Raw genomic sequence first — 25035 nt, 5'->3', positions numbered from 1 at the left:
CAATTCTAGGGAGTGGAATCACCCGCTCCGCATGAGAGGGGCGGTACCCTGTCCGGAAGAAGCCTGCGGCGGCGCAGAGATGCCAGCAGGGGGCGCGGGCCGATGGGCCACCCCCGGGGCTAAAGGCCGGTGGTCCCTCCCAGGTCTGGAGTGCGGCGTGGCCTCGCAGCCGGATCCCCCCCCCCCCCAGCCCTCCCCCCTCTCACTCTCACCTAGTCACCTCCCCGCCTAGTCGGCGGGCCCCTGAGGTGCGCGGCGCAGGCGCGGAGCGAGGCGGTGAGTGCGGCAGCCAAGCCTGGGCCTGGGGCCTGGCGGGCCGGGCGTGAGGCGCGCGGGAGGGAGAGGGGCTGCCCTGCAGGAGCGCCCGGGAGCGCGAGGGCCACAGTGGCGCGGCCCCTCCTCCCGCGCTTGGGCGCCTTGGCCGCCGCCGCCTCGAAGCTGCGCCTGGGCTGGCCGGACAGGCCCTGGGGTCCCGGTGAGTGTGAGGGAAGAGCGGGCCGGCGGTGTGCGGGCGCAGCCTCCCACGCGAGAGGACATGGAAGACCGGACGGCGTCTTTTAACTGAAACCCTGCCTCCGTTTTATGGCGGGATGCCGGCCCCTCCCCCATCCCGAAGGCAGTTCCCCCTCCCGGGGAGGACGCCTAGGCCCCCTGCGGCTCTTTTCCTTATGGCGCCTTTGGGGCCGGGGTTTGGGAGTCCCCGCTGGTCACCCGGCCCCTGTGGGCCTGGCGCGTGGCACGGGCGTGGAGGCGGCTGGGTCCCGGAGGCTCCTGCGCGGCCCCTCCGACAGTCGTGTCCTACGGCGGCTGGGCTCCCGCCCCGGGTCGTGCGGGGCGGCTTCGAGACCCTCTGGCGGCGCATCCCTTGTTCGCCCCGAGCCACAGCCGCAGAAAGCAGGCGTTGGTTCTGGCGCTCCAGTCTCCGGGCGGTGGCCTCGGCCCCTCGTTAGGGTGCTTATACACCCCTTTGGTTTTCTTTTTCAGCATAACCTGGGACGCAAGTAATTTGAAGCAGTTTCTCTCTTTACAAAGAGATAAAAATTTGTATTTCAGGAAAGACTGACACTCAAGTTGGGCACACAGTTGGTTCTAGTTCAAAGACTCTCCCGAAACATTTTTATGTTTCAATTCTTTTAACATCTGGAGCGTATATACTTATTTTGAAATGAGGCTAGAAAAGAACTTGCTGTTAAAATGCTGTTGTAAAAATAGAGCTTTTGATTGTAAATACTTGCCTTATTTTTTGTATCTGCTAGAGAATATTTACACTGAGTGAAAGGCCTTAAATGTTGATCTTTTTGATACAGGTACTAACTGCCTGTTAATGTGGTGTTTTGTACATTCTTATTGAAAAAAAATGACAGGTGGAAAGAGGCTGATATGTATTTTGTAAGTTGCTTTTAAAAAAAATTGTTTCATGTGTCAAACATGAAACATATACATTTTTACAAAAATGTAAAATGTTTATATATACCTTAACATAGGGAAATGCCTAGATGTCTATACCCCAAAATGCTAATGGTTTTTCTGGGTGAATAGATTCTAGGTGATTTAATTAACTTGGTTTCTAAACCTTTTCTTAATTTTCCTGCAGTGACATGTATTACATGTGCAGTTTAAGTGGAGAAGAGGGAGTGAATGATAAGTTGCATGTGATTCAGAATCTTACCCGTGAGAGGAAGACTAGTGAGCAAATGTTTATGTGACATCTCTGAGTAAAAAGCCAAACTTCTTCATCAGGGTAGTTATGTATACAAAAAGTCCATAAGAATATTTGCTGAAATGAAGGATGGATAGCATTTTTGGTCTTGAGTAGGCATCTTAGCATCCTGCCAAAGCGGGGGAGTCTGATAAATGTTTGGATATTGTTCAGCCCTGAGTAGGAGTCAGACCTTTCCTGATCAGGATGATCCTCTTCCTCTCACCTGAATCCGTGCCAGCTTGCAACATCAATTTTAATGCTATGCTTGGTTTCCTTTCCTTACTTTTTCATTCTTCTGGTTGGAAAGAATTTGAAGTGTATTCTGAAATTGCAAGAAGATACTATAATGTTTGGCTGACAGTTTTAGAGCATTTACAACATGAAGTGTGATGCTCTGGGCTTTTTAAATTTTAGAAGCATACAGAAGAGGTATTAGGAATGAGTCTTGAAATTTTAGTTTATTACATAATCGGAAATTTTTGATTTTTTAAGGCACTTGACTGGGATGTTTGTGGTAGGTGAGGCATGATAGATAGATAGATATAATAGATAGATATTTCTATAAATCTCACTGTTGTCTGTTTCTTTGGGTGATTTCCTTCCCTTCCTCCCGTTGGTGGCTAAGAACTGGAACCAAGATGTAACTTACTGGTAATAGTGATTAGCAATGAAAATTACTTACACAGAGTTAGCTGTTCAGAACTCAGAAGGCATGCTTTTTCATCTCTGGTTCTGCAACTTAGATGACTTGACTTTCCCTGAATCTGTTTCCTCATCAGTAAAATAAGATAGAGAAATGTTCAGTAAACTAAAAAGCACTGTCTTAATACTGTGTTATCACATCACCTGTAGTGCTAATTAATACACCCAGAACCTAGTGAAGCAGCAGACAGCATGTACACTTATCATTAGAAATGAGATGGTCTCACTAATGGTACCAAGTTCTACCTGCTATATATATTGCTTTGATGGTAAGAAAAGCAGCATGTAAAGCTGGCAGAGAAAACTTCAATATCTTTTTCTGACATTCCTTACTTGCCCATTTCTACAGTGAAGGAACACTAACCTGAAATGGAAGAGGTAGTTGTGATTCTGACACTAATCTGTTACTTGAATTGGGGTGATCTCTTTATTTCCCTATTTGTTTTCAAAGCATGTGCTTTAAAATTTGATCTTTATTCAAATTCCAACTCTACCAGTTATTAAGAATTGTCTTTATTTAATCTTACTGTGCTTCAGTTTCCTCATCAATAACAAGGGGTAAATAATTTTGAGAGACTGTTGTACATTTATCATGTTATAGGATTAAATAAGATAAAGTAGGTGCACAACCTATTACGTGATTGGTGCTCAGTAAGTGGTCATTGTTCTTATATTGTTGGATAATCTATAAGGACTTAAACAGTTTGAAGTCTGATTTGGTTTGCTTTCATTCTATTTGCTTTCATTATGGCTGAATAAAGTAGGCTGATTTATATTCCTGTTTTGGTGTTAAAATATAGCTATAGCTTTAGAAGGTAAGTTTATTTCAGAGAAATATGACACATATATATTTATCAATTTTTAGTGTTTATACAGTATATCCAAAAGCTTATTTATACTTGAATTATTTCCATATAATTTTCCAGTTAATTAAAGACCTGGTGCCATTGTATTCTTGAGTCTCAGAAGTGAACTACATTTTTGCTTATATGACTTCTGTTGTGTATTTTGCTACAGGCTATTTTTTTTACCATCTGTGAAAACTTCCCTGTAATTCATTTCTCCTCACCACAGTATTAAGAATTATACCAAGTAAGTGGAATGTGGCAAAACCAATTAGTCAATTTTGTAACAGTCTGTGGAAATTCAATCACTTAATGATGATTTGATTAATTGTTTGAATAAATGATTAATCATTAAATGATTGCTACCTGTTTTGTTCTCAGTAGAGTGTTGAATGTGACCTTACAAGTAAGAAAAGGATTTTTTCTTGAAAATTGTATTCTGAGCTTCTATGTGATGAGTATATTTTTTGAAAGTCAGGAGATAAAGATTTGTGACAATATTTTTTGAAGGCATTATATCCACCTTTAGATTGAAAAGTGTATCAAAATATTCTCAGTTGTAAGAAATGGACTTATTTTATTCTTAACATGGTACCATAAGAGCAATTTTTTTTTAATAAAAGCTAAGAGTACGGCTTATTGTAATTGTCCAGTATTCACAGTTACATCAACATTTGAAATGGATTTCTCAACCTCACCAAGAGAAAAAAAAAAACAAAAAAAAAAACAACGCAGATATTGGTGTCCTACTTTTAAACTTGATCAGAAAAATAAATCCAAAATACAAATGGAGGCATTATTTAACATTTCTCTTAGGAAATAAATTTTCAAGTGGCACACACATTTCTTATTGCCAATAAATTCTTTGGTTAGGTGGAATTTTTATAAAATATTAACAGTCTTTATTTTTGATACTTTTGTTAAATTTTTCCATTTTCAGATTGAAAAGATATGAATGAATATCCTAAAAAAAGAAAAAGGAAGACATTACACCCTTCTCGTTACTCAGGTCAGTAGACTTTTAAAGTTGGGCCATGGATTAATTCCCATACAATTGTATTCTTACCCATTTTCTCATAAATGGATCAGATAACAGTTAAATATCTGGGTCCATTTTCAGGTAAGAGAAAACTTTAAATTCTCTGAATATACATTGTTCATTGTCTACCATGTGCTAGGCACACATCAGAACTTTACAAACATTATTTAATACAATTTAATGATTGATAGATACTTAAAATTAGATACCCAAGGTTGCATGCTTATACAGCATAATTGAGATTTGTCTGTGTGATTCCCAGACTTGTTCTTAAGGCACAACATTAACCTTGGTGGGAGATATTTTGCATGATTGCAGAAAAAAATGTTTTATCCTGTACGTTATTTTCAGAAATGTGAACTTCCATTTTGATTGTGTTATTTTAGATCTTTTGGTTGAGGTTGGCTCTGCTGTCTTGGCAGCAAGAGAGGTCTTAAGAAGAGAAGTCTTTGTGACCACATGTATTTGAGACAGTCTCTAGCATACCTGTTAACCCACCCAAGCTATACATTCTTCATATCTGAGGAAATTAAATCTAGTTCAGCGCTTGCCAGCTCATCCCAGACAAGACTTGAAATGACTCTTCAGAAGCCCTAACTGATCCTCAGACCATTTCCCCTATGCCTTGGGTTTTGTCTTTACTATATGGCAGATCTTGGTAGTTAATTCAATGTTTTTTGCAGTTAGTACATTATCACATATTTATAATTTGTGGAATTCTGACTGTAAGGCAAGTCTATTTTTGTGTGCTTCAAGGTGTTATATTGTAAATTGTGTAATTTGTGGTTCTTTCAAAGCTCAGTTCAGTATCAGGTCTGAAATGTAGAAGCTTTCAGAATTAAGGGAAATGTTAATACTTTATTACAAATATGAAAATTTCAAATATGAAAATATGTTGGATAATGGGATGGCTGTTATTAAGTGTATGTATGTTTACCTGGAATTTGTAAAATTTTGCTCTTATGTTCAGATTCCTCTGGAATAAGCAGAATTGCAGATGGATTCAATGGAATTTTTTCTGATCATTGTTACAGTGTTTGTTCTATGAGACAACCAGACTTAAAATATTTTGACAACAAAGGTATATCTAATATTTTCCAAAATATTCTTTAAGTTGCTTTTATGTATTTGTATTTCTTTGAAAATGTGGGTAAAAATGATGATTTCTAAGTGGGCAAGTGTTTAAATTTGTTTAAATGTAAGGAAACAATTTTTTGTAAGAAAACAAGTATGTGAATTTTTTATTTTTAATGTTATTTCAGACCTATAAATAAAAAGCACATTCTCCTAAGTCCATTTTAGGTGGCTAGGAGTTGATGGCAAAGTGAGACCAATCCAGAGTTGGGAGGATTTATGAAGAAAGGTTAAGAATAGTATTACATACAGTTCTTCCACTTAGCTGTAGTCTAGAGGGCTAATGGAAGGAAGAAACAGGGTGAATGATTTAGTGTTTTTCAATGTTGCATCTTCTATTGAGGCTTTTCTAGAGCATTGGGTAAATGATAACAACTTGCATTTGTTCTTTCTTTGCAACCATCAAAACTGCCAGTTTCCTTGAACTCCTCTCATAGACACAGAAACATAAATTTTTAAAAAACATGAGGCGTTGGAGACATCTGTGTGAACTCCTGTTTGGCTTAATAGAGACATAGATGGTTACATACAGAGATATTTATAGATATGTCTCTGTATATCTGGCAGTGTACACACATTTTTGGTCTGTTAGCTGAGAGGGCCGAAAAGAAATGACACCCCAGTAGGAGTGAGCACACCAGTGCCCAGATTTTGGTTTCTAAAACCATTCTCCAGTAAAAAGAACTGGTACTTAGAGAAATGGCTGATTCTAGTTCTGAAGCAGGAAATATATGAGACTGGAGCATTTTGTAGTGCCAGAAAATAAGGAGGTACTCAAAACACACATACACACACAATACAGGTATGTCAAAGGAACACAGGGGCTGACTGAAAGAGCTCCCAGCAGCCAAAGCTGAAACAATTAGAGAGGAAAAAAAAAAAATAATAATTATAACCCAAAGTATAAAATAAATACACATGAGTTCATACTGATATGACTGATATGACTAAGTAAATAAGAAATAAATCTTTTTTTTTAAGTTTATTTATTTATTTTAAAAGAGAAAGAGAGCATGCATGGGGAGGGGGAGAGAATCCCAAGCAGGCTCTGCACTGTCAGCACAGAGCCTGATGTAGGGCTCAAACTCAGGAACCATGAGTTCATGACCTGAGCTGAAATCAAGAGTCAGATGCTCAACCGACCAAGCCACCCAGGCACCCTCATGTAAGAAAGCAATCTATACAGAAGAATTCCAAGTTATTTATATGAACACTCCTCCCTCAAGGAGGTGGAGCATGATTTCCCACTCCTTAAGTAAGGACTGCAAACAGGGACTTCCTTCCAAAGTAAAAGAGTGACTTTACAGCAGAGAAACCTGCTAAATACTACTTCAACCAGGTAATCAGTCTATAGTAATAAATCATGTTAATAGTGTGTACCCTTTATATGATGTGGTAAAAATGGTAGTTTGCCTCTCTGGTCTACCTCCAGTAACCCATAATCCCAGTCTAATCATGAAAAAAAACAACATTTCATTAATGGGACATCCTACAAAATACCTGACTTGTACTCCTCAAAACTGTCATGATCATCAAAAACAAGGAAAGTCTGAGAAACTGCCACAGCTAACAGAGGCCTAGAGAGAGATGACAACTGAATGTAATGTGGAATCTTAGGATCTTGGAACAGAAAAAGGACATTAGGTAAAAACTAAGGAAATCTGGATAAGTATGGACTTTAGTTAATACCATCTTATCAGTATTGGTTATTAATTGGAACAAATGTACCATCTTTTTGTAAGAGAATAGAGAAACTGAATTCAGGTTATGTGGGAATTCTGCGTACAATCTTCTCAAATTTTTTTTCTGAGAACTTCTAAAAATTTCAAGTCTGTTAAAAACAACACTGACATGATGTTGAAGCCCAGCTTTTTCTATTGACCTGTATTTCAGTTTCCCCATGCTAACTTTAAAACATTGGGGCTGGGCTAAGGGAATAAAGGTTTATTCAAAGTCAGAAATTTAAACTTAAAATTCCTAAGTAACTTTAAAAAGTAGATTGTAGTACAAATGGGGCGCATGGAAGCAAAAGCAGTTGCTTGATTGGACAGATTTTTTGGGTATCTGTGGTATATGGATAACATCTCTTTTCCTGGCTAAATCTAAGTCCTTTAGTTCCTATCAGAATTCAAAATTATATTGAAAATGCTTAGTGCTTTAGTAATAATTAATATTTAATACTTTGGTATAAATAATAAGTATTTTTGCAAATCTCTTTCTACAGATGATGATTCTGATACAGAGACATCAAATGACTTGCCAAAATTTACAGATGGGATCAAGGCCAGAAATAGAAATCAGAACTACCTGGTTCCCAGTCCTGTACTTAGAATTCTAGACCACACTGCCTTTTCTACAGGTTAGGGAAACTAGTTAATCGCATTTATTTATTTTATATACATTAATAAAATGTGTAAAACAAATTTTGTACCAATTATTTATTTAATAGGTCTTATTTAATGATAATAATAGACTTATTACATTTTTTCAGAAAAATCTGCTGATATTGAAATTTGTGATGAAGAGTGTGACTCACCTGAATCAGTCAACCAACAAACTCAAGAAGAGAGTCCTATAGAAGTTCACACCGCTGAAGATGTTCCAATTGCTGCAGAAGTGCATGCAATTTCTGAAGATTATGATATAGAAACAGAAAACAATTCCTCTGAGAGTCTCCAAGACCAAACTGATGAGGAGCCGCCATCTAAACTTTGCAAAATTCTTGACAAGAGCCAAGCTTTGAATGTGACTGCCCAGCAGAAGTGGCCTTTACTGAGAGCTAATAGCAGTGGCCTCTATAAATGTGAACTTTGTGAGTTCAACAGCAAATATTTTTCTGACTTAAAGCAGCATATGATCCTGAAGCATAAGCGTACTGATTCAAATGTATGTCGAGTGTGCAAGGAAAGTTTCTCTACCAACGTGCTTCTGATCGAGCACGCCAAACTGCATGAAGAGGATCCCTACATTTGTAAATACTGTGATTATAAAACAGTGATTTTTGAGAACCTCAGCCAGCACATTGCAGACACCCATTTTAGTGACCACCTTTATTGGTGTGAGCAGTGTGATGTACAGTTCTCCTCAAGCAGTGAACTCTACCTACATTTCCAGGAGCACAGCTGTGATGAACAGTACTTGTGTCAGTTTTGTGAACATGAAACAAATGATCCAGAAGACTTGCATAGCCACGTGGTAAATGAACATGCGTGTAAATTAATTGAGTTAAGTGATAAGTATAACAATGGAGAACATGGACAGTATAGCCTCTTAAGCAAAATTACCTTTGACAAATGTAAAAACTTCTTTGTATGTCAAGTATGTGGTTTTCGGAGTAGACTTCATACAAATGTTAACAGGCATGTTGCTATTGAACATACTAAAATTTTTCCTCATGTTTGTGATGACTGTGGGAAAGGCTTTTCAAGTATGCTAGAATATTGCAAACATTTAAATTCACATTTATCTGAAGGGATCTATTTATGTCAATACTGTGAATATTCAACAGGACAAATTGAAGATCTTAAAATTCATCTAGATTTTAAGCATGCAGCTGACTTACCTCATAAATGTAGTGACTGCTTGATGAGGTTTGGAAATGAGAGGGAATTAATAAGTCACCTTCCAGTCCATGAGACAACTTGATTATTTTCTTTAACTGCCATAATATTAATGTAAAATAATAAATTTGACTTTTGGAGATGTTAAAATAGATGATTTTAAGCAACTTATGAGAATCGTCTTTAACAAGTAAGATTTTTTTTAATTGTCCCATTTTCTTAGCATTGCTACATTTTTCATTACATTTATAATGGTATCCTAAATGTGGTATTTTCAATGCAGGTAGTTCATAGTTTTAACCACTATTGGTGTCGTCTTGTTTCTTACATAAGCTCTGATTTCATGAATTGATGAGAAAGAGATATACTAAAGAAACTAGACCACAGTTTTCCTTCTGTAACCATGAGTGCTATTAACTTTTTTAAACTCAAGACAAGCTCAGTTTTTTATATATAAAGTCATTAAAATGCAACGTAACATACAATTAAGTCCACTGATACTCCCATTAATAAGAACCCAGACTCTCCCTCTTGCATGCCCCATCAGGAATTATCCTCAAGGCTGTCAGTAGACTCTCCATCTGTGTAATTCTTTTAATAACACTAGGAGGCAAATGTTACAATAGGAAGCGAAGATCCAGTTTTGTTGGCAGTCTTTATTTTATTCTGTTTCAACCCCTATCCATGAGTTAAATAATTTAAGATAGGAGTGAGGAGGAACTGGTAAGGGCATTGACAATAAAAAGTAACATTTTATAACTCACAACCTGTTCACAATTTATTTTAAGTTATGCAACAGCAAAGTCAGCCCAAACTTCCGATGTCAAATCATTTATTAACTGAGAAAACCCACTATAGTGGGTATATTAACACTGTAGTGTTAACATAGAATTACGAAGATCTGAGAGATAAGGTGTTCCTGTCCTTTCTTCTTGGCTTGTAGATGGTGGTCTTTATTCATGTGCTGTTCTCTTTGTGTACAAGTCTGTCTCCCAGATTTCCCCTTTTATAAGGTCACCAGTCATAACTGGATTAGTGCTAACGCTGATGATCTTATTTTAACCTAGTAAAGACCTTATCCCCAAATAAGCTCATATTTTGAGGTACTGGGGCTCAGGACTTCAACATATGAATTGGAGGATGGGAGGAAGAGACATAACAACTACAATTCAATAGCAGCTTCTTAAATAGCAGTATCACAAAAATAGAATTTTGTCTATCATTGGACTCTAATAAACACTGCTGCTAACAATATTCTTGTTCAGGAATATTGATACAGTTGAAGAGACCAATTTACAACATATGGTTCTCCCACTACAAGAACCATGGAAATGTAGCCTATTTTGAGAATGGTGGCAGCAACAAGTTTTTTAAAAACCATTTTTATCTCTACAATTGTCATATATTGTATAGTTATATTCCTAGAAACTCATCTGATTGGAACATTCCAGGTAGGGTTACCTGATAGAAATGTTTCTTAGAAGACTTAAAATCATAGTGGTTTAAACAGGCAGGGAATCTTAGAAACCATTTGGTGTAAACCCTCCAGTTTTCTATTGTAGAAATAGGCCAAGGTCACAACATCAGTTGTAGCAGACAGGAGTGGAATCCAAGTTATTTGGCTTCTAGTCTAGTGTTGTTTCCATTACACCATGTTACATTAAGATCTAAGGTTTGTCCTTGGTGTGTTTTCCATGACTACTTGACCTAGCCACTCGGCTACCTTCTTGGTAATTCTGTTTTTATGCTTTTTTGATATACATCCAGCTTCAGGAATTTTATTTTCAGGAAACAAACTTTAAATAAGTAATGCCTTGTTTGTTTGTTTTTTTCCTCAGTTCTGTATTTTACTGCTTTACATTTGATCACATTAGTAATCAAAGTGATTGTAAGGAAACCTCAGGAAATATTAATCCAAGTTTCAGAACCATATATAATTTTGTACTTTTTGATGAATCTGCAGCTTAAGGCCACATCTCACTGACAGTTTGTCCAATAAAAACTTTTTACTTTGACTCAGCTTTCAGATAAGTTGATGACACCACAAATTGCTTGGATAGCTGGTCTATATTTCTAGCTTAAAAAACTTCTTTGTAAAAACAACCCTACTTAAAAAGAAATTTTTCTCGTTACTCTGGGTTTTTTCTCCTCAGAAACAATTCCGCTAATCTCTTTTGTGACTTGAACCACATTTCAAGTCTAAGAATACATAACTGATAATGATGTTTATTAGCACTACAATAGAATTCTTGGCATCAAGAATTCTTGGCAGTAGTGTTGGGCCATTTTTTTTCTTGCTTTTTTTTTTGTCTTCACGTTACTATTAGTTATTACTTATGAAATTCCAAATTTCCCCTGTACTCCAAAATTTGGAAGTGATTGTGCACTACTCAAAAGCTTCTCTTTCTGCCTGCAAATTTGCCAGTTTTACCGTTTAAAATCACCTGTCTTCGGTTTCCTGAATACGTGTCATCACGTATTAACCAGTTTCTCCATTTCACAGGGCCTATAGCCTGTTAGGTGATTGCTGAGTTGTTGGCAGATGTAATATATACAAGTTTTTATTTTTTGGTTGTTGTTTTTTTTTTTTCCAATAGACTAACACTGTCCCTAATTTTTAAATCTGATTTGCAAAGCACTGTATTACTTAATTCCTGGCACTTTACCATTAACCTTACTTTGCTTGTTTTTGTCAGTATAACTACCTTTTGCAAGAAGTTTAATATATTTCCCAAACTACTATGATTAGTTTTTTAGTAGAATTTTTATGTCTAAAAGCACTACAAGCTATAATTTGAAAAAGCTAATAAAAATCAAATGGCCATGGGGTGCCTGAGTGGATCAGTCAGTTAAGCGTCCAACTCTTGATTTCGGCTCAGGTCATGAGTTTGTGAGTTCAAGCCTCGTGTTGGGCTGAGCATGGAGCCTGCTTGGGATATTCTCTGTCTCCCCTTCCCCCCTCCTCTCTCTGTTTCTCCCCCACTCATGTTCATTCTCTCTCTCTCTCTCAAAAAAAAAAAAAAAAAAAAGCCTTAAAAATAAATAAAAAATCAAATGGCCACATTCGGAAAGTAGATTGGCTTACCAAATATCAATACTCGTTAAGAATTTAGGTGAAAACAAGTAGTTAAGGCCAAATGTTAATCCCAGCGGAGAAGCAAATTTGGTTGGTCAGGTTTACCCTACAATTAGTAGTCTCATTCCTATAAATTAAAATAAAATTTGGGGAGGGGCGCCTGGGTGGCGCAGTCCAACTTCAGCCAGGTCACGATCTCACGGTCCGGGAGTTCGAGCCCCGCGTCAGGCTCTGGGCTGATGGCTCGGAGCCTAGAGCCTGTTTCCAATTCTGTGTCTCCCTCTCTCTCTGCCCCTCCTCCGTTCATGCTCTGTCTCTCTCTGTCCCAAAAATAAATAAAAACGTTGAAAAAAAAAATTTTTTTTAAATAAAATAAAATAAAATAAAATAAAATTTGGGGATATATATTTCTTTACCTGTAACTTTCAGTTCTGATGACCAAAGATAGAGTATTTACAAGAATTTTTAGACATGGTACTTCGGTTATGGATTTACATATACTCTTTATATTGGTTTAACTTTCCATAAATTAATCTTTTAAGACAACATTCAAATCTAAGAAGAATGTGTACATTTGTATTGTATAATATAAATTCACAAAGCTTAAAGTTGTCAGGTGCCTGGATGGCTCAGTCATTAAGCATCTGACTTCAACTCAAGTCATGATGTCCGGGTTCATGAGTTTGAGACACACATGGGATGAGCATGAACCCCGCTTCGGGTAAGTCCCGCCTCTCTCTCTCTCTCTCTCTCTCTCTCTCTTTTTCCCTCTTTTTCCCCTGTGGGATTCTCTCTCTCTCTCTCTCTCTCTCTGCTCCCCTTGGCCCCTTGCTCACTTGTGCTCTCTCAAAAAAAAAAAAAAAAAAAAAAACACTAAAAGTTATGATATGTAATTCACATTTATATGAAGTGATATGTTCAATTTGTAAATTTAAAAACTAAAAATTTTAAGAGTAACAGTTGTTTGAAGCCTACTTCCATACAAGTGATGGAAAAATAATTTTCCTGGATAAAGACTTTGCATTTTAAAGCATCAGTTACCACACTTCCTTAAGTTCATTCTCCTTAATAATCTTAGTGTTAAACAGGTAACTACTCAAACCCAAAATAAATCACATTTGTGAAGAGTAATTTCTTCTAAAAAGAAGAAATTTTCTCACTTTGCTACATAGGAATGTTATATTATCTACTAGTATTATTCCCACAGTTAAAGAAGGATGATTATTTAGACAGTTTTTGTTTTTTAAGTAGGCTCCATGCTCCAACACGGGGCTTGAACTCAAGAGATCAAGATCTAAGCTGAGATCAAGAGTGAGATGATTAACCGACTGAGCCACCCAGGCACCACTATTTACACAGTTTTTTTAAAGAATTTCTGTTACCAAAACCTTTAAAATTGTTACTTATTTTTGGTTTTAAAAAAGCAAATGAATATAACTTGGATAGGCTTTCTCTTGCTAAAAATATTGAGCTGAATGACTTATGCCCTGAAATTTTTAATAAAAAGTAGGTTTTGAATGAAAACTCAAAAGTTTTCTAGTTTTTAATCTTACCCAGATAGTGTCCACTACCAAAAAACATTATAGTTGAAACAATTGACACTTTTGTTGCCCTTCTTTTTCAGAGTAACCTGAGACCAAGAATTGGAATCATACCCATCAAATGTAATTTCTGGTGGGTAATTTTTTCTTCTTTAATTCTCTATTTAAAGGCCATTCACCATTCTGTTCTGAATTTTGATTGGCTGAAGTTTGAGAACATTAAATTCTCTTCTGCTGTCTACCCTGTTCGTTTTATTAGGGTTGCCTCTTCTTTTTATGGCCTTATTCCTGTTTCTGAAACATATTCCTCAGACAAAATCTATGGTTAATTACCCTCATCTTTGCAACTCTTACACATCTCCATTTGAGTCTCCAGAAGGTCTAAAAGAGTAAAGTTTTCCCAATGAACAAGGTGAGAGTAAATTTGTTTTCTTTAATTCTTCTATTCCCCTAACTTAAAATAAGTTACTTCCTTCATACCATATACCACATCACTTTTTTCTATACACTATAAATATTTTATATGTTCCAATCTAACAGCTGTTTGGCTGTACTGAATTTATAAATTTCAGCATATCTATCTTGGATTTTATGAAGCAGAATATCATGGCACAGATCTTAATAAATACTTCTTTATGGTTACAAGATTATAGTTAAGTTCCTTATGGCACTGATCAGTTTTGTTTACTGAATAATTAAAATGCTCAGGTAGAGGAACTAACCTAGAATGAAAGAATGTTAGTCTATCTGGGAGGGACCTCAGAGGTCATCTAATCCAAACTCAAAGTGCACAACATATAAACATAATTGTATGTGGTATAAGTTTTATTTTCATGGTTGTAAATTATATGTTAACTATCACATCAAATCTGATTATTAATATTTTTACTTAGGACAAAACTGATTTTTTAAGAAAAAAACAAATTGATTTGAAGAAAAATATGAAGTAAATAATAATGATACATGGGCATGGAAAAAGGAGTGTAGGTGATACATGAAAGACTAAAATTTGAGAATACAAAATCCTGATCTAAGCTTCTTGTTTATAGCTTAGAAAAATGGTTCTCTAATACCATTAGTCAAATGTTTTTTTAAGCTAGAATAAACAAAACTTCTAATTCCCCACTACACTTCAAAAAATTTTCTTTAGAAAAATAAAATGTGCCCTATTTGGGGGGCACTTGGGTGGCTCAGTTGGTTAAGCCTCCAACTTCAGCTCAGGTCATGATCTCATAGTTCATGAGTTCAAGCCCCATGTTGGGCTCTGTGCTGACAGCTCAGAGCCTGGAGCCTGGCTCAGATTCCGTGCCTCCCTCTTACTGACCCTCCCTAACTCATTCTCTCTCTCTCTCTCTGTCTCTCTCTCTCTCTTTCTGTCTCTCTCCTCTGTCCCAAAAAATTAATAAATATTTAAAAAAATTTTTTTAATGTGCCCATTTTTTTCACAAAATGTTATACCAGACACCTAAAGAGAGAAAATGACATATTAGAGAGTACTGGACCAAAGCATATGACTTTGATATTTGATCCCTGTTTGCTAACTATAATTGTGTGACTGTAACCACGGACAGTGGATATAATGTTACTAAATTTTTCTCAAACAGTTCATGGACTCTGCAGCTCCTTAAAAACGTCTATTTCAATACTCTTCAGTTTGACAAATAGCTATAGGATATTTACTATCAAGTTCAGGAATATAAGAATAAATAAACTACGGTTCTTGTCCTCAAAGAGATTTACCACATAAGGTAGAAAACGCTTCTCTGTCACCTTTCTGAAGTCAATTCAGTTAAATACCAAACTGAGTGACTTTTGCACTTCTAAGTATTTTTTTAATGCATGAGACTGTCATAACATTCTTTTATGTGTTGAAGTTTTTTGGGTTTGTTTTGGTTTTCTTTGGGGGTGTGTGGGTGGGTTGAGTTATATACATACACATAGTATACCTGTGATTGAAATACTTCCAAAATATTATCCAGAGTAGCTAAAGTTTATATTCCCATCAGCAGACCACATTTCCCTACATCCTCACCAAAAATTAGTATCATACCACTTTTTAATTTTCTGCAGATCGTAGGGGCATAAAGTAGTACATTATTTTTATTTGAGTTTGCATTATCTGATTGCTAACAAGATTGGAAATGTCCGTATGCTTATGAGACATTTTGGTTTCTTATTTTGTGGACTGCCTCTCCTGGTCGATTTTCAAAAGTTCTTTATAAATTGTAAATATCAGTCCTTTGTTTTCTATATACACTGCAAAAAAAATTCCCAGATTATTATGTTACTAATGTCTTTTGTTGAACAGAAATCTTTAATGTAGATAGATCCATTACATTTTCCCTTTACAAGTTATGCTTTCTGCATTTTGTTTACAGAATCTTCTCTAACCCCAGTGTCATAAAATTATTTTCCTACATTTTCCCCTAATAATTTTCTGGATATACCCTTCATGTCTACATCTGAGTTTCTTTGTGTGTTGGTATGATTCAGGTTGTTTGTTTTTTCATTCAAATGTGACAATTTCCCTAATACTATTTGTTAAATAATGCATCTTCCCCCAGTGATCATGATATCAATTTTATCATATATCAACTCCTCATGGGCATGACTGGTATATGAATCTTTGTACTTATTATATTCCTCTGTTCTAGCAACAGTGTCACAGGCTTTAACAGATACAGGATGCTTAAAATATTAGGGCTTTGCAATATGTCTTTTTTTTGTTGTTGTTATTTTTTATTTATTTATTTATTTATTTATTTATTTTATGAAATTTATTGACAAATTGGTTTCCATACAACACCCAGTGCTCATCCCTAAAGGTGCCCTCCTCAATACCCATCACCCACCCTCTCCTCCCTCCCACCCCCCATCAACCCTCAGTTTGTTCTCAGTTTTTAACAGTCTCTTATGCTTTGGCTCTCTCCCACTCTAACCTCTTTTTTTTTTTTTTTTTTTTTCATTCCCCTCCCCCATGGGTTCCTGTTAAGTTTCTCAGGATCCACATAAGAGTGAAACCATATGGTATCTGTCTTTCTCTGTATGGCTTATTTCACTTAGCATCACACTCTCCAGTTCCATCCACGTTGCTACAAAAGGCCATATTTCATTTTTTCTCATTGCCACGTAATATTCCATTGTGTATATAAACCACAATTTCTTTATCCATTCATCAGTTGATGGACATTTAGGCTCTTTCCATAATTTGGCTATTGTTGAGAGTGCTGCTATGAACATTGGGGTACAAGTGGCCCTATGCATCAGTACTCCTATATCCCTTGGATAAATTCCTAGCAGTGCTATTGCTGGGTCATAGGGTAGGTCTATTTTTAATTTTCTGAGGAACCTCCACACTGCTTTCCAGAGTGGCTGCACCAATTTGCATTCCCACCAACAGTGCAAGAGGGTTCCCGTTTCTCCACATCCTCGCCAGCATCTATAGTCTCCTGATTTGTTCATTTTGGCCACTCTGACTGGCGTGAGGTGATACCTGAGTGTGGTTTTGATTTGTATTTCCCTGATAAGGAGCGACGCTGAACATCTTTTCATGTGCCTGTTGGCCATCCGGATGTCTTCTTTAGAGAAGTGTCTATTCATGTTTTCTGCCCATTTCTTCACTGGGTTATTTGTTTTTCGGGTGTGGAGTTTGGTGAGCTCTTTATAGATTTTGGATACTAGCCCTTTGTCCGATATGTCATTTGAGAATATCTTTTCCCATTCCGTTGGTTGCCTTTTAGTTTTGTTGGTTGTTTCCTTTGCTGTGCAGAAGCTTTTTATCTTCATAAGGTCCCAGTAATTCACTTTTGCTTTTAATTCCCTTGCCTTTGGGGATGTGTCGAGTAAGAGATTGCTACAGCTGAGGTCAGAGAGGTCTTTTCCTGCTTTCTCCTCTAAGGTTTTGATGGTTTCCTGTCTCACATTTAGGTCCTTTATCCATTTTGAGTTTATTTTTGTGAATGGTGTGAGAAAGTGGTCTAGTTTCAACCTTCTGCATGTTGCTGTCCAGTTCTCCCAGCACCATTTGTTAAAGAGGCTGTCTTTTTTCCATTGGATGTTCTTTCCTGCTTTGTCAAAGATGAGTTGGCCATACGTTTGTGGGTCTAGTTCTGGGGTTTCTATTCTATTCCATTGGTCTATGTGTCTGTTTTTGTGCCATGCAATATGTCTTAACATCAGGTAGTGTGAACTTATGTCCTCTACTCTTTTTTTTTTTTTTAATAATCTCTAAACTCAACGTGGTGCTTGAACTCACAACCCCGACATCAAGAGTTGCATGCTCTTCTGACTGAGCCAGCCAAGTGCCCCTCCTCTACTATTCTTTTTGAGAACTTTTTAGTTATTGGTGGACTTTTTTCTTCTTCCGTGTAAATTTAGGATTAGTTCTAATTCCATCTAAAGTCTTGTTGTAATCACATGAAAATTATAAATCATTTTGGAGGGAATTAACATCTTTACAATGTTAAAATCTTTCCTTTTGTAAAAATTGTGTATTTCTCCTCTTATGTCTCTTTTTAACATTCTTTTCAATTTTTTCATAAAGGTCATTTGTAGTTTTTGTAAAGTCAAGGCCTGGATTCTTTACAGTTTGGGTTGCTTTGACATGTTTATTTTCTAACTGGTTATTACAGGTATATAGGAAGGCTTCTGGTTTTTTAACCATTGATTTTGTATACAAATACCTTGTTCAGGTTTTTGCCTTCTTAGTTCTAGTAGCTATCTTTGCTTAATTTGTCATGTAAATAATCATATAATCTGCTATAAATGACATAAATTTAAGGAATTAAATGTCCCTAATAGCTCTTTTTTTCTTATCACAGAATTTGGTAGTAACTTCCACTATTATTACTAATGAGCACCATTATTAATGAGGAGAAGTAGCAATAGCAGGCATTCTTTTTGTTTGTTTCTAGTCTTAGATGTAAGACTCCTAAAGTTTCCCCAGTAAGTATATTTAAAGTATATCTACTATAGGTTTTGGTAGGTAGTTTTATCAGGTGCCTTAGTTTTCTAAGAACTTTTATTGTAAGTAGGTGTTAAACTTAAGCAATGACTTTTTCTGTACCTATTAAGATAAATATGTGAGGTTTCTCCCTTACTCTGCTAATATAAATTACATTGGTTGATTTTCAGATGTTGAATTATCTATGTATTCCTAGGAAAATCCTATTTAGACAAAAACTTTGTTTTATTTTGTTTATTTTGAGAGAGACTGAGAGCATGCGTGGGGGAGGGGCAGAGAGAGAGGGAGAGAGAATCCCAAGCAGGCTTCACACTGTCAGCATAGAGCCCGATGCGGGCCTCGATCCCACAAACTGAGAGACCACGACCTGAGCAGAAATCAAGAGTCAGAAGCTGAACCCACTGAGCCATCTAGGCACCCTAAAAGCTTTTAATCTAATGTTGGATTCAGTTAGCTAACATTTCATAGAGAATGTTTGCCTCTGTGTTCTTAAGTGTAATTTTTCTGGGAAAGCTGGAGGACAACGGGAGGGAGAGTTGCTGAGTCCTGGACGGACGACAGAGCTCAGCTTGGTGGGGAACAAAGGCGCTCTCCAGCGCCATCTTCCTCGCCCATCCCCCAGCCAAAATCCCAAAGGGAACCAGTTCCTGTCAGGGAACTTGCTTAAGTGTAATTTTCCTTACTTATATCGCCTATCCAGTGTGGTATCAAGGTTATCCTTTCTTTTTTTTTAAGTTTATTTATTTATTTTGAGAGAGAGAGAGAGAGAGAACACACAGGCAAGCCAGGGAGGGGCAGAGAGAGAGAGAGGGAGGGAGAGAATCCCAAGCAGGCTCCTTGCTGACAGTGCAGAGCCCTACCCAGGGCTCAATTCCACAAAGCACAACATCATGACCTGAGCAGAAATCAAGAACCGGACACTTAACCAGCTGAGCCACCCAGCTACACTTCAAGGTTATTCTACTCTTCTAAGTGAGTTGGCTGTTTCTTCTCTTCTGTTCTCAGGAAAAAAAAAAAAAAAAAAAAAAATGTTTGAGATAAGATTAATCTCTTTTTAAAAGATTTGGTAAAAAGTCACCTCTAAAATGATCTAGGCCTGGCTTTTAAACACACACACACACTGGAAATTGCCATTTCAGTTTTTTGAATGCTTATTAACTTAGTCAATTTTTCTTTTTTTTCCTTGGGACAATTTTGGTATTTGATGGCTTCCGAGAAATTTTACACTTCATTTAAGTTTTCAAATTTATTGGTATTTATAGTATATATCTGGAGTTATTTCCCCCTTGCTTTCTGTCTTCTCTTGTTTTCGACATTCTCGAAAGTGTGCTCACAAGTAGGGGAGGGGCAGACCGAAGGAGGGAGGGAGAGGGAGAGAGAGAGAGAGAGAATCTGAGAATCTTAAGCAGGCTCCATCCTCAGTGCAGAGTCCAATTGCAAGTTTGATCCCACAACCCTGGGATCATGACCTGAGCCAAAACCCTGAGTCAAACATTCAACTGACTGAGCCACCCAGGCACCCATTTTTTACATTCTTGAACAGATTGGCAGTGGAATGTCAAATTTGTAAGGTTTTTGAACAATTACATTTTAGTTTTTGTTAATCTGTATCTGTTTTAGCCTTTATATATTTTTTCTTCTTTTTAAAAAACTATTTATTTACTTTTGGAGAGAGAGAGAAAACGAGCAGGGGAGGGGCAGAGAGAGAGAGAATCCCAAGCAGGTTCCATGTTCACCGTGGAGCCCAAATGGGGCTTGATCTTAAGACCCCAAGATCACAACCTGAGTGGATATCAAGAGTTGGACACTTAATAGACTGAGCCACCAGGCACCCCAGTTTTTGTCTTCTTTATGTTTACTCTGTTGGTCTTTGCTTACAAAGTCTGCTCCATTAAAAGAAAAGCAATGAGGGGCGCCTGGGTGGCGCAGTCGGTTAAACGTCCGACTTCAGCCAGGTCACGATCTCGCGGTCCGTGAGTTCGAGCCCCGCGTCGGGCTCTGGGCCGATGGCTCAGAACCTGGAGCCTGTTTCCGATTCTGTGTCTCCCTCTCTCTCTGCCCCTCCCCCGTTCATGCTCTGTCTCTCTCTGTCCCAAAAATAAATAAACGTTGAAAAAAAAAAAAAAAATTAAAAAAAAAAAAAAAAAAAAAAAAGAAAAGCAATGAATTAAATTATTGATTACTTATTATATTAATATATTTATTATAATATAATTTATAACAATGTGATTTTTACTTTAAAATACAATAATTAGGGGCACCTGGGTGGCCCAGTTGGTTAAGCATCTGACTTCGGCTCAGGTCATGATCTCACAGTTCATGGGTTCGAGCCCCATATCCCACTCTGTGCTGACAGCTCAGAGCCTGCAGCCTTCTTCATATTCTGTGTCTCTCTCTGTGCCCTTCTCTCTCTCTCTCAAAAATGAATAAACACTAAAAAATTTTTAAATATATATATAATACAATAATTACATTAAGCATGTAATTATTGTTTACAGAACTAATCATGATTTTTACTATGATGATTTTAAAAATTCAAACAATATAAATATAGTGAAAGTTCCCTTTGAGATTCCCTATGCTCAAAAATGATTTTAGTAGTTAAGGATTTCACATAGCTATTAAGTGGCATAGTCTAGACTTGAACTACGGTCTTCAGATTTCAAGTTGCACACTTTACCATTAAAAGATTTCTCCTTAAATAGGTATTTGTTGAATGAACATATGAATAGATCTTAAAAGTGGTAAAGGCTTTCACCCTCCACATGCTGGTTGATGCTTGAAATTCATCCTTAAAATTTCATCCCTCTGGTTAATGCCTTGACACCATTGTAAATTATAGTACTTACGAGCCAGTATTGGTAATAGACATGTATATGTTTTATGAAGAATTTAAAAATATAAACTGTGTGGGGTGCCTGGGTGGCTCAGTGGGTTAGCCTCTGACTCTTGATTTTAGGTCAGGTCATGACTCACAGTAGGTTTGTAAGTTTGAGCCCATGTCAAGCTCTGTGCTGTCAGCATTAGGACTCTCTCCCTCCCTCTCTCTCTCTCTCTCTCAAAATAAATAATTAAACATATAAAAATTTTAAAAATAAACTATGTATTATATTTTCTCATTGTAGAAATACATGCTCAATATAGAAAATGTGAAAACCGAGAAGTACAAAGGAAAAAAAATCACATGTAATATCGTCATCCAGAAGTAAAATATATGTATTACACATAATTTATGAAAATATTTTTATCTACTGGTGAATAAGTCTGTGTAAATATTTTTCTAAAATAATCTTTAATGACTATATCATATTCCATCCTGTCCACATACCATAATTTATCTAAGCCCTCTCCTCTGGGGGAACACTTAAATTGTTCACAATTTTTCATGGTTTTAAATAATATTTTACTCTATATTTCTTTGTACTTTTAAATATATTTATAATATTTGGTTATACATTTCAAGGTTTTTTTGTTTTGTTTTGTTTTGTTTTTTTACTTAAACAATCTCTATGCCAGGGCGCCTGCATGGTTCAGTCGGTTGAGCATCTGACTTCCACTCAGGTCATGATCTCGCGGTTTGTGAGTTCAAGCTCCGCATCAGGCTCTGTGCTGCCAGCTAACCCTGCTTAGGATTCTGTGTCTCCCTGTGTCTCAGCCCCTCCCCTGTTTGCACTCTGTCTCTCAAAAATGAATAAAAACGTTAAAAATTAAAAAAAAAAAAAAAGGGAGGGGGGACCGCCTGGGTGGCTGAGTCAGTTAGGCATCCAACTTTGGCTCAGGTCATGATCTCGCGGTTTGTGAGTTCCAGCTCTGCATCAGGCTCTGTGCTGACAGCTCAGAGCCTGGAGCTTGCTTCAGATTCTGTGTCTCTGTCTCTCTCTGCCCCTCCCCTACTTGTGCTCTGTCTATCAAAAATAAATAAAATGTAAAAAAAAAAAAATTTAAACAATCTCTACACCTAATGTGGAGCTCAAACACAACCCCAAGATCGAGTTGAATGCCCCTACTACTGAGCCAGCCAGGCGCCCCAGTTATATATTTATAGCTAAGTGTCTGTCCACATGTTTACTTTCCTGGGATTGCTACGTCAAAAGGCCTTCACATTATAAATTTTGAATAATTTCCCAAATAGACAATAACATTGTGATAGACAGTTTTACGTGTCAACTTGAATAGACGATGGTACCCAGTTATTCAAACACTAATCTAGATGTTTCTGGGAAAATATTAGTGATTACATCTACAAGTCTTTGATCTTATATGAAGAAGATTATTTGGGGATAATCTGGGTAGGCTTGATCCAACCAGCTAAAAGTCTTTAAGAGGAGAATAGAGGTTTTTCTAGAAAGGAATGGTGCCTGTGGGCTGCAGTATCATCTCCTGCCCAAGAATTTCCATTCTACCCTTATTGATGGCTTGCCCTACATATTTTGGATTTACCTAGCCAGCCGTCACAATCACAGAAGCTAATGCTTTGTGATAAGTTTCTTGCCCTGTGAACCCTGATACACACTGTAACCCTCCTGCCAGAAAAGTATACGACTGCCCTTGGTCATTTACATCATAATGTGAAGTTTTTTACATAAGCAGATCTTTATCTATTGTAGAAATAGAACCTTATTGGAAAACAAATTTTGATAGAGGACAATATAAGGATTCTTAGCAGAATGATTAGCTTACTGTATTTGTGTGTATTTGTTTATGGAGAGGTGAGAAGAGATAAGCGATTAAAAATCATAAAATACTGAAGTCAAATGATTCTAGTTTATTTTGCAATTATGCCTAGGGCTTTAGTATATTATTATTAAAAGCCATTTTTAGTTTGTTTTAATAATTTTTTTAATTTGTATTTTAGAGAGAGATAAAGTGGGAGCAGGGGAGGGGGGAGAGAGAATCTCAAGCAGGCTCCAAGCTCAGCACAGAGCCGATGCCGGGCTTGATCCCACAACCCTGGGATTATGACCTGAGCCAAAATCAAGAGTCGGACACTCAAATGACTGAGCCACCCAGGCGTCCCTAAAATCCATTTTTTAAATGAGAGGTCTCTAATTCCAGCCAGTGGACTGGGCCCTTTAATAAACATTGTCTGTGGAATCTTGGTAGAGTCCACTACCCACAGAGCAACCAAAGTGACCTTTTAAAAGGAAAATCAGATCATATCAGTCCCCACGTTTAAAACAGCTAGCCACTGCACTTACAATAAAATCCAAACTTCAGACCTTGACCTATATGATTTTAAACCTCCTGCATCTCTAAACTTCCCACATTTTCTCTCCCTCTCTGCATCTCAGATATACTGGCCTTTTTTCCTTTCACCCAGCATACCACTCTCCTTTCTATGGGCCTTTGGACTTCCTGTCCCCACTATTTTGGGCACTCTTCCTCCAGATATTCCAAGGATTGGCTTCCTGGGAAAAATCAAGGAAATATTACCTTCTCAGAAAAGATCAACCTATGTGGCTGTTTTTCTCATTTTTCTTCATCTAGTCTATCCTATTGTTTTTTTTCTTTTTCAGAATACTAAGCACGTCTGAAATGATGTAATTTATTTCATTTTTTGATATTCATCTGTTCCAATAGAAGATCAATATTTCTAACTATATTCTCAGCAATATTATAAGGACTTTACATGCTATCGACCCATTTAATTTTCACAACAACCTATAAGGTAAGTATTATTAATTAGTACTCCAGTTTTACAGGTGAAGTGCCTGAGGTTCAGAAAGGTGAAGTGGCTTCACTTGCAAAACTGCATCTCACTAACTCTGGAAAGAAATCTCCAGGACATCTGTTCAGCTATGTACAGACCAGCAGCATCCAAGGATGTTAGAAATGCATGTTCTCAGGCCTCATCTCTGACCCAAAGAATCAGAATGTGCAGTTTAACAAGATCCCCAGGTGATTCTTAAGTATAAAGTTTGAGAAGCACTAGTCACCAATACATCAGTTTCCTAAGTCTCACCTCGAAAGTAATTGAACACACACACACACACACACACACACACAACACAGCTGTACTCCCAGCCCAGAAAGCAATTACACAACAGAAGAGAGTAGTGAAGTGGTGAAAAGGTTTTCCTTTATTGCGGCTAGTACAGCAAGCAGGAATCCCTCATCTGGCAGTCCTAACCCCACGTCATCCCACTTCACCCCAACTCCTTTTAGCTCTCCCTCGCTACGCTAGAAGCCACCCACGCCTAAACTAGACAGAGCTTTGAAGACTTTGAAGGGAGAAGAGACGCAAGGCAGAAATACGGGGGAAATGGAAAACAATTCCGGTAGCATTCCTTAACCTCAACAAGCCCTGCCTTCTGCCCTTAACGAAAATGGCGCTCAGCGTAGATGCACTTCCGGTCACGGAACCAAACAAAATAGGGGAGGACAAGAGACCGGAAGTGACCGCCCTTTTGGCACCCCTCCTACCCCTTCTCCGCCTCCCAGCCCCTCTACGGAGGCTGAGGAGGCCTAAGGGC

General features: G+C 37.5%; 1 protein-coding gene across 2 annotated transcripts; it reads left to right on the top strand.

The window, feature by feature from the left end:
* The first annotated feature begins 176 nt into the window (after positions 1–176).
* On the top strand, positions 177–10997 carry ZNF639 (zinc finger protein 639). 2 transcript variants are annotated; one of them, XM_043594864.1, is made up of 6 exons: positions 177–276; positions 3422–3496; positions 4190–4258; positions 5259–5369; positions 7647–7781; positions 7914–10997. In XM_043594864.1, exons 3-6 carry the CDS (start codon positions 4201–4203, stop codon positions 9065–9067), a joined length of 1458 nt encoding a protein of 485 aa, XP_043450799.1. In that variant the 5' UTR covers positions 177–276; positions 3422–3496; positions 4190–4200; the 3' UTR covers positions 9068–10997. The 2 variants fall into 2 exon arrangements, with proteins under 2 accessions (XP_043450799.1, XP_043450798.1); XM_043594863.1 differs by lacking the exon at positions 177–276 and adding an exon at positions 364–475.
* The last annotated feature ends 14038 nt before the right edge of the window (positions 10998–25035 follow it).

Source organism: Prionailurus bengalensis, chromosome C2 (assembly GCF_016509475.1).
Source record: "Prionailurus bengalensis isolate Pbe53 chromosome C2, Fcat_Pben_1.1_paternal_pri, whole genome shotgun sequence".
In the NCBI taxonomy this organism is placed as follows: Eukaryota; Metazoa; Chordata; class Mammalia; order Carnivora; family Felidae; genus Prionailurus; species Prionailurus bengalensis.
This window is presented reverse-complemented; position numbering and strand designations above follow the sequence as displayed.

Bases quoted from the DNA above. Each gene is read 5' to 3' on its own strand.
- ZNF639 (XM_043594864.1), top strand. From the start codon at position 4,201: ATGAATGAATATCCTAAAAAAAGAAAAAGGAAGACATTACACCCTTCT. The intron at 4,259-5,258 runs GTCAGTAGACTT...TCTTATGTTCAG, and splicing joins ACACCCTTCTCGTTACTCAG to ATTCCTCTGGAATAAGCAGA. The intron at 5,370-7,646 runs GTATATCTAATA...CTCTTTCTACAG, and splicing joins AAAATATTTTGACAACAAAG to ATGATGATTCTGATACAGAG.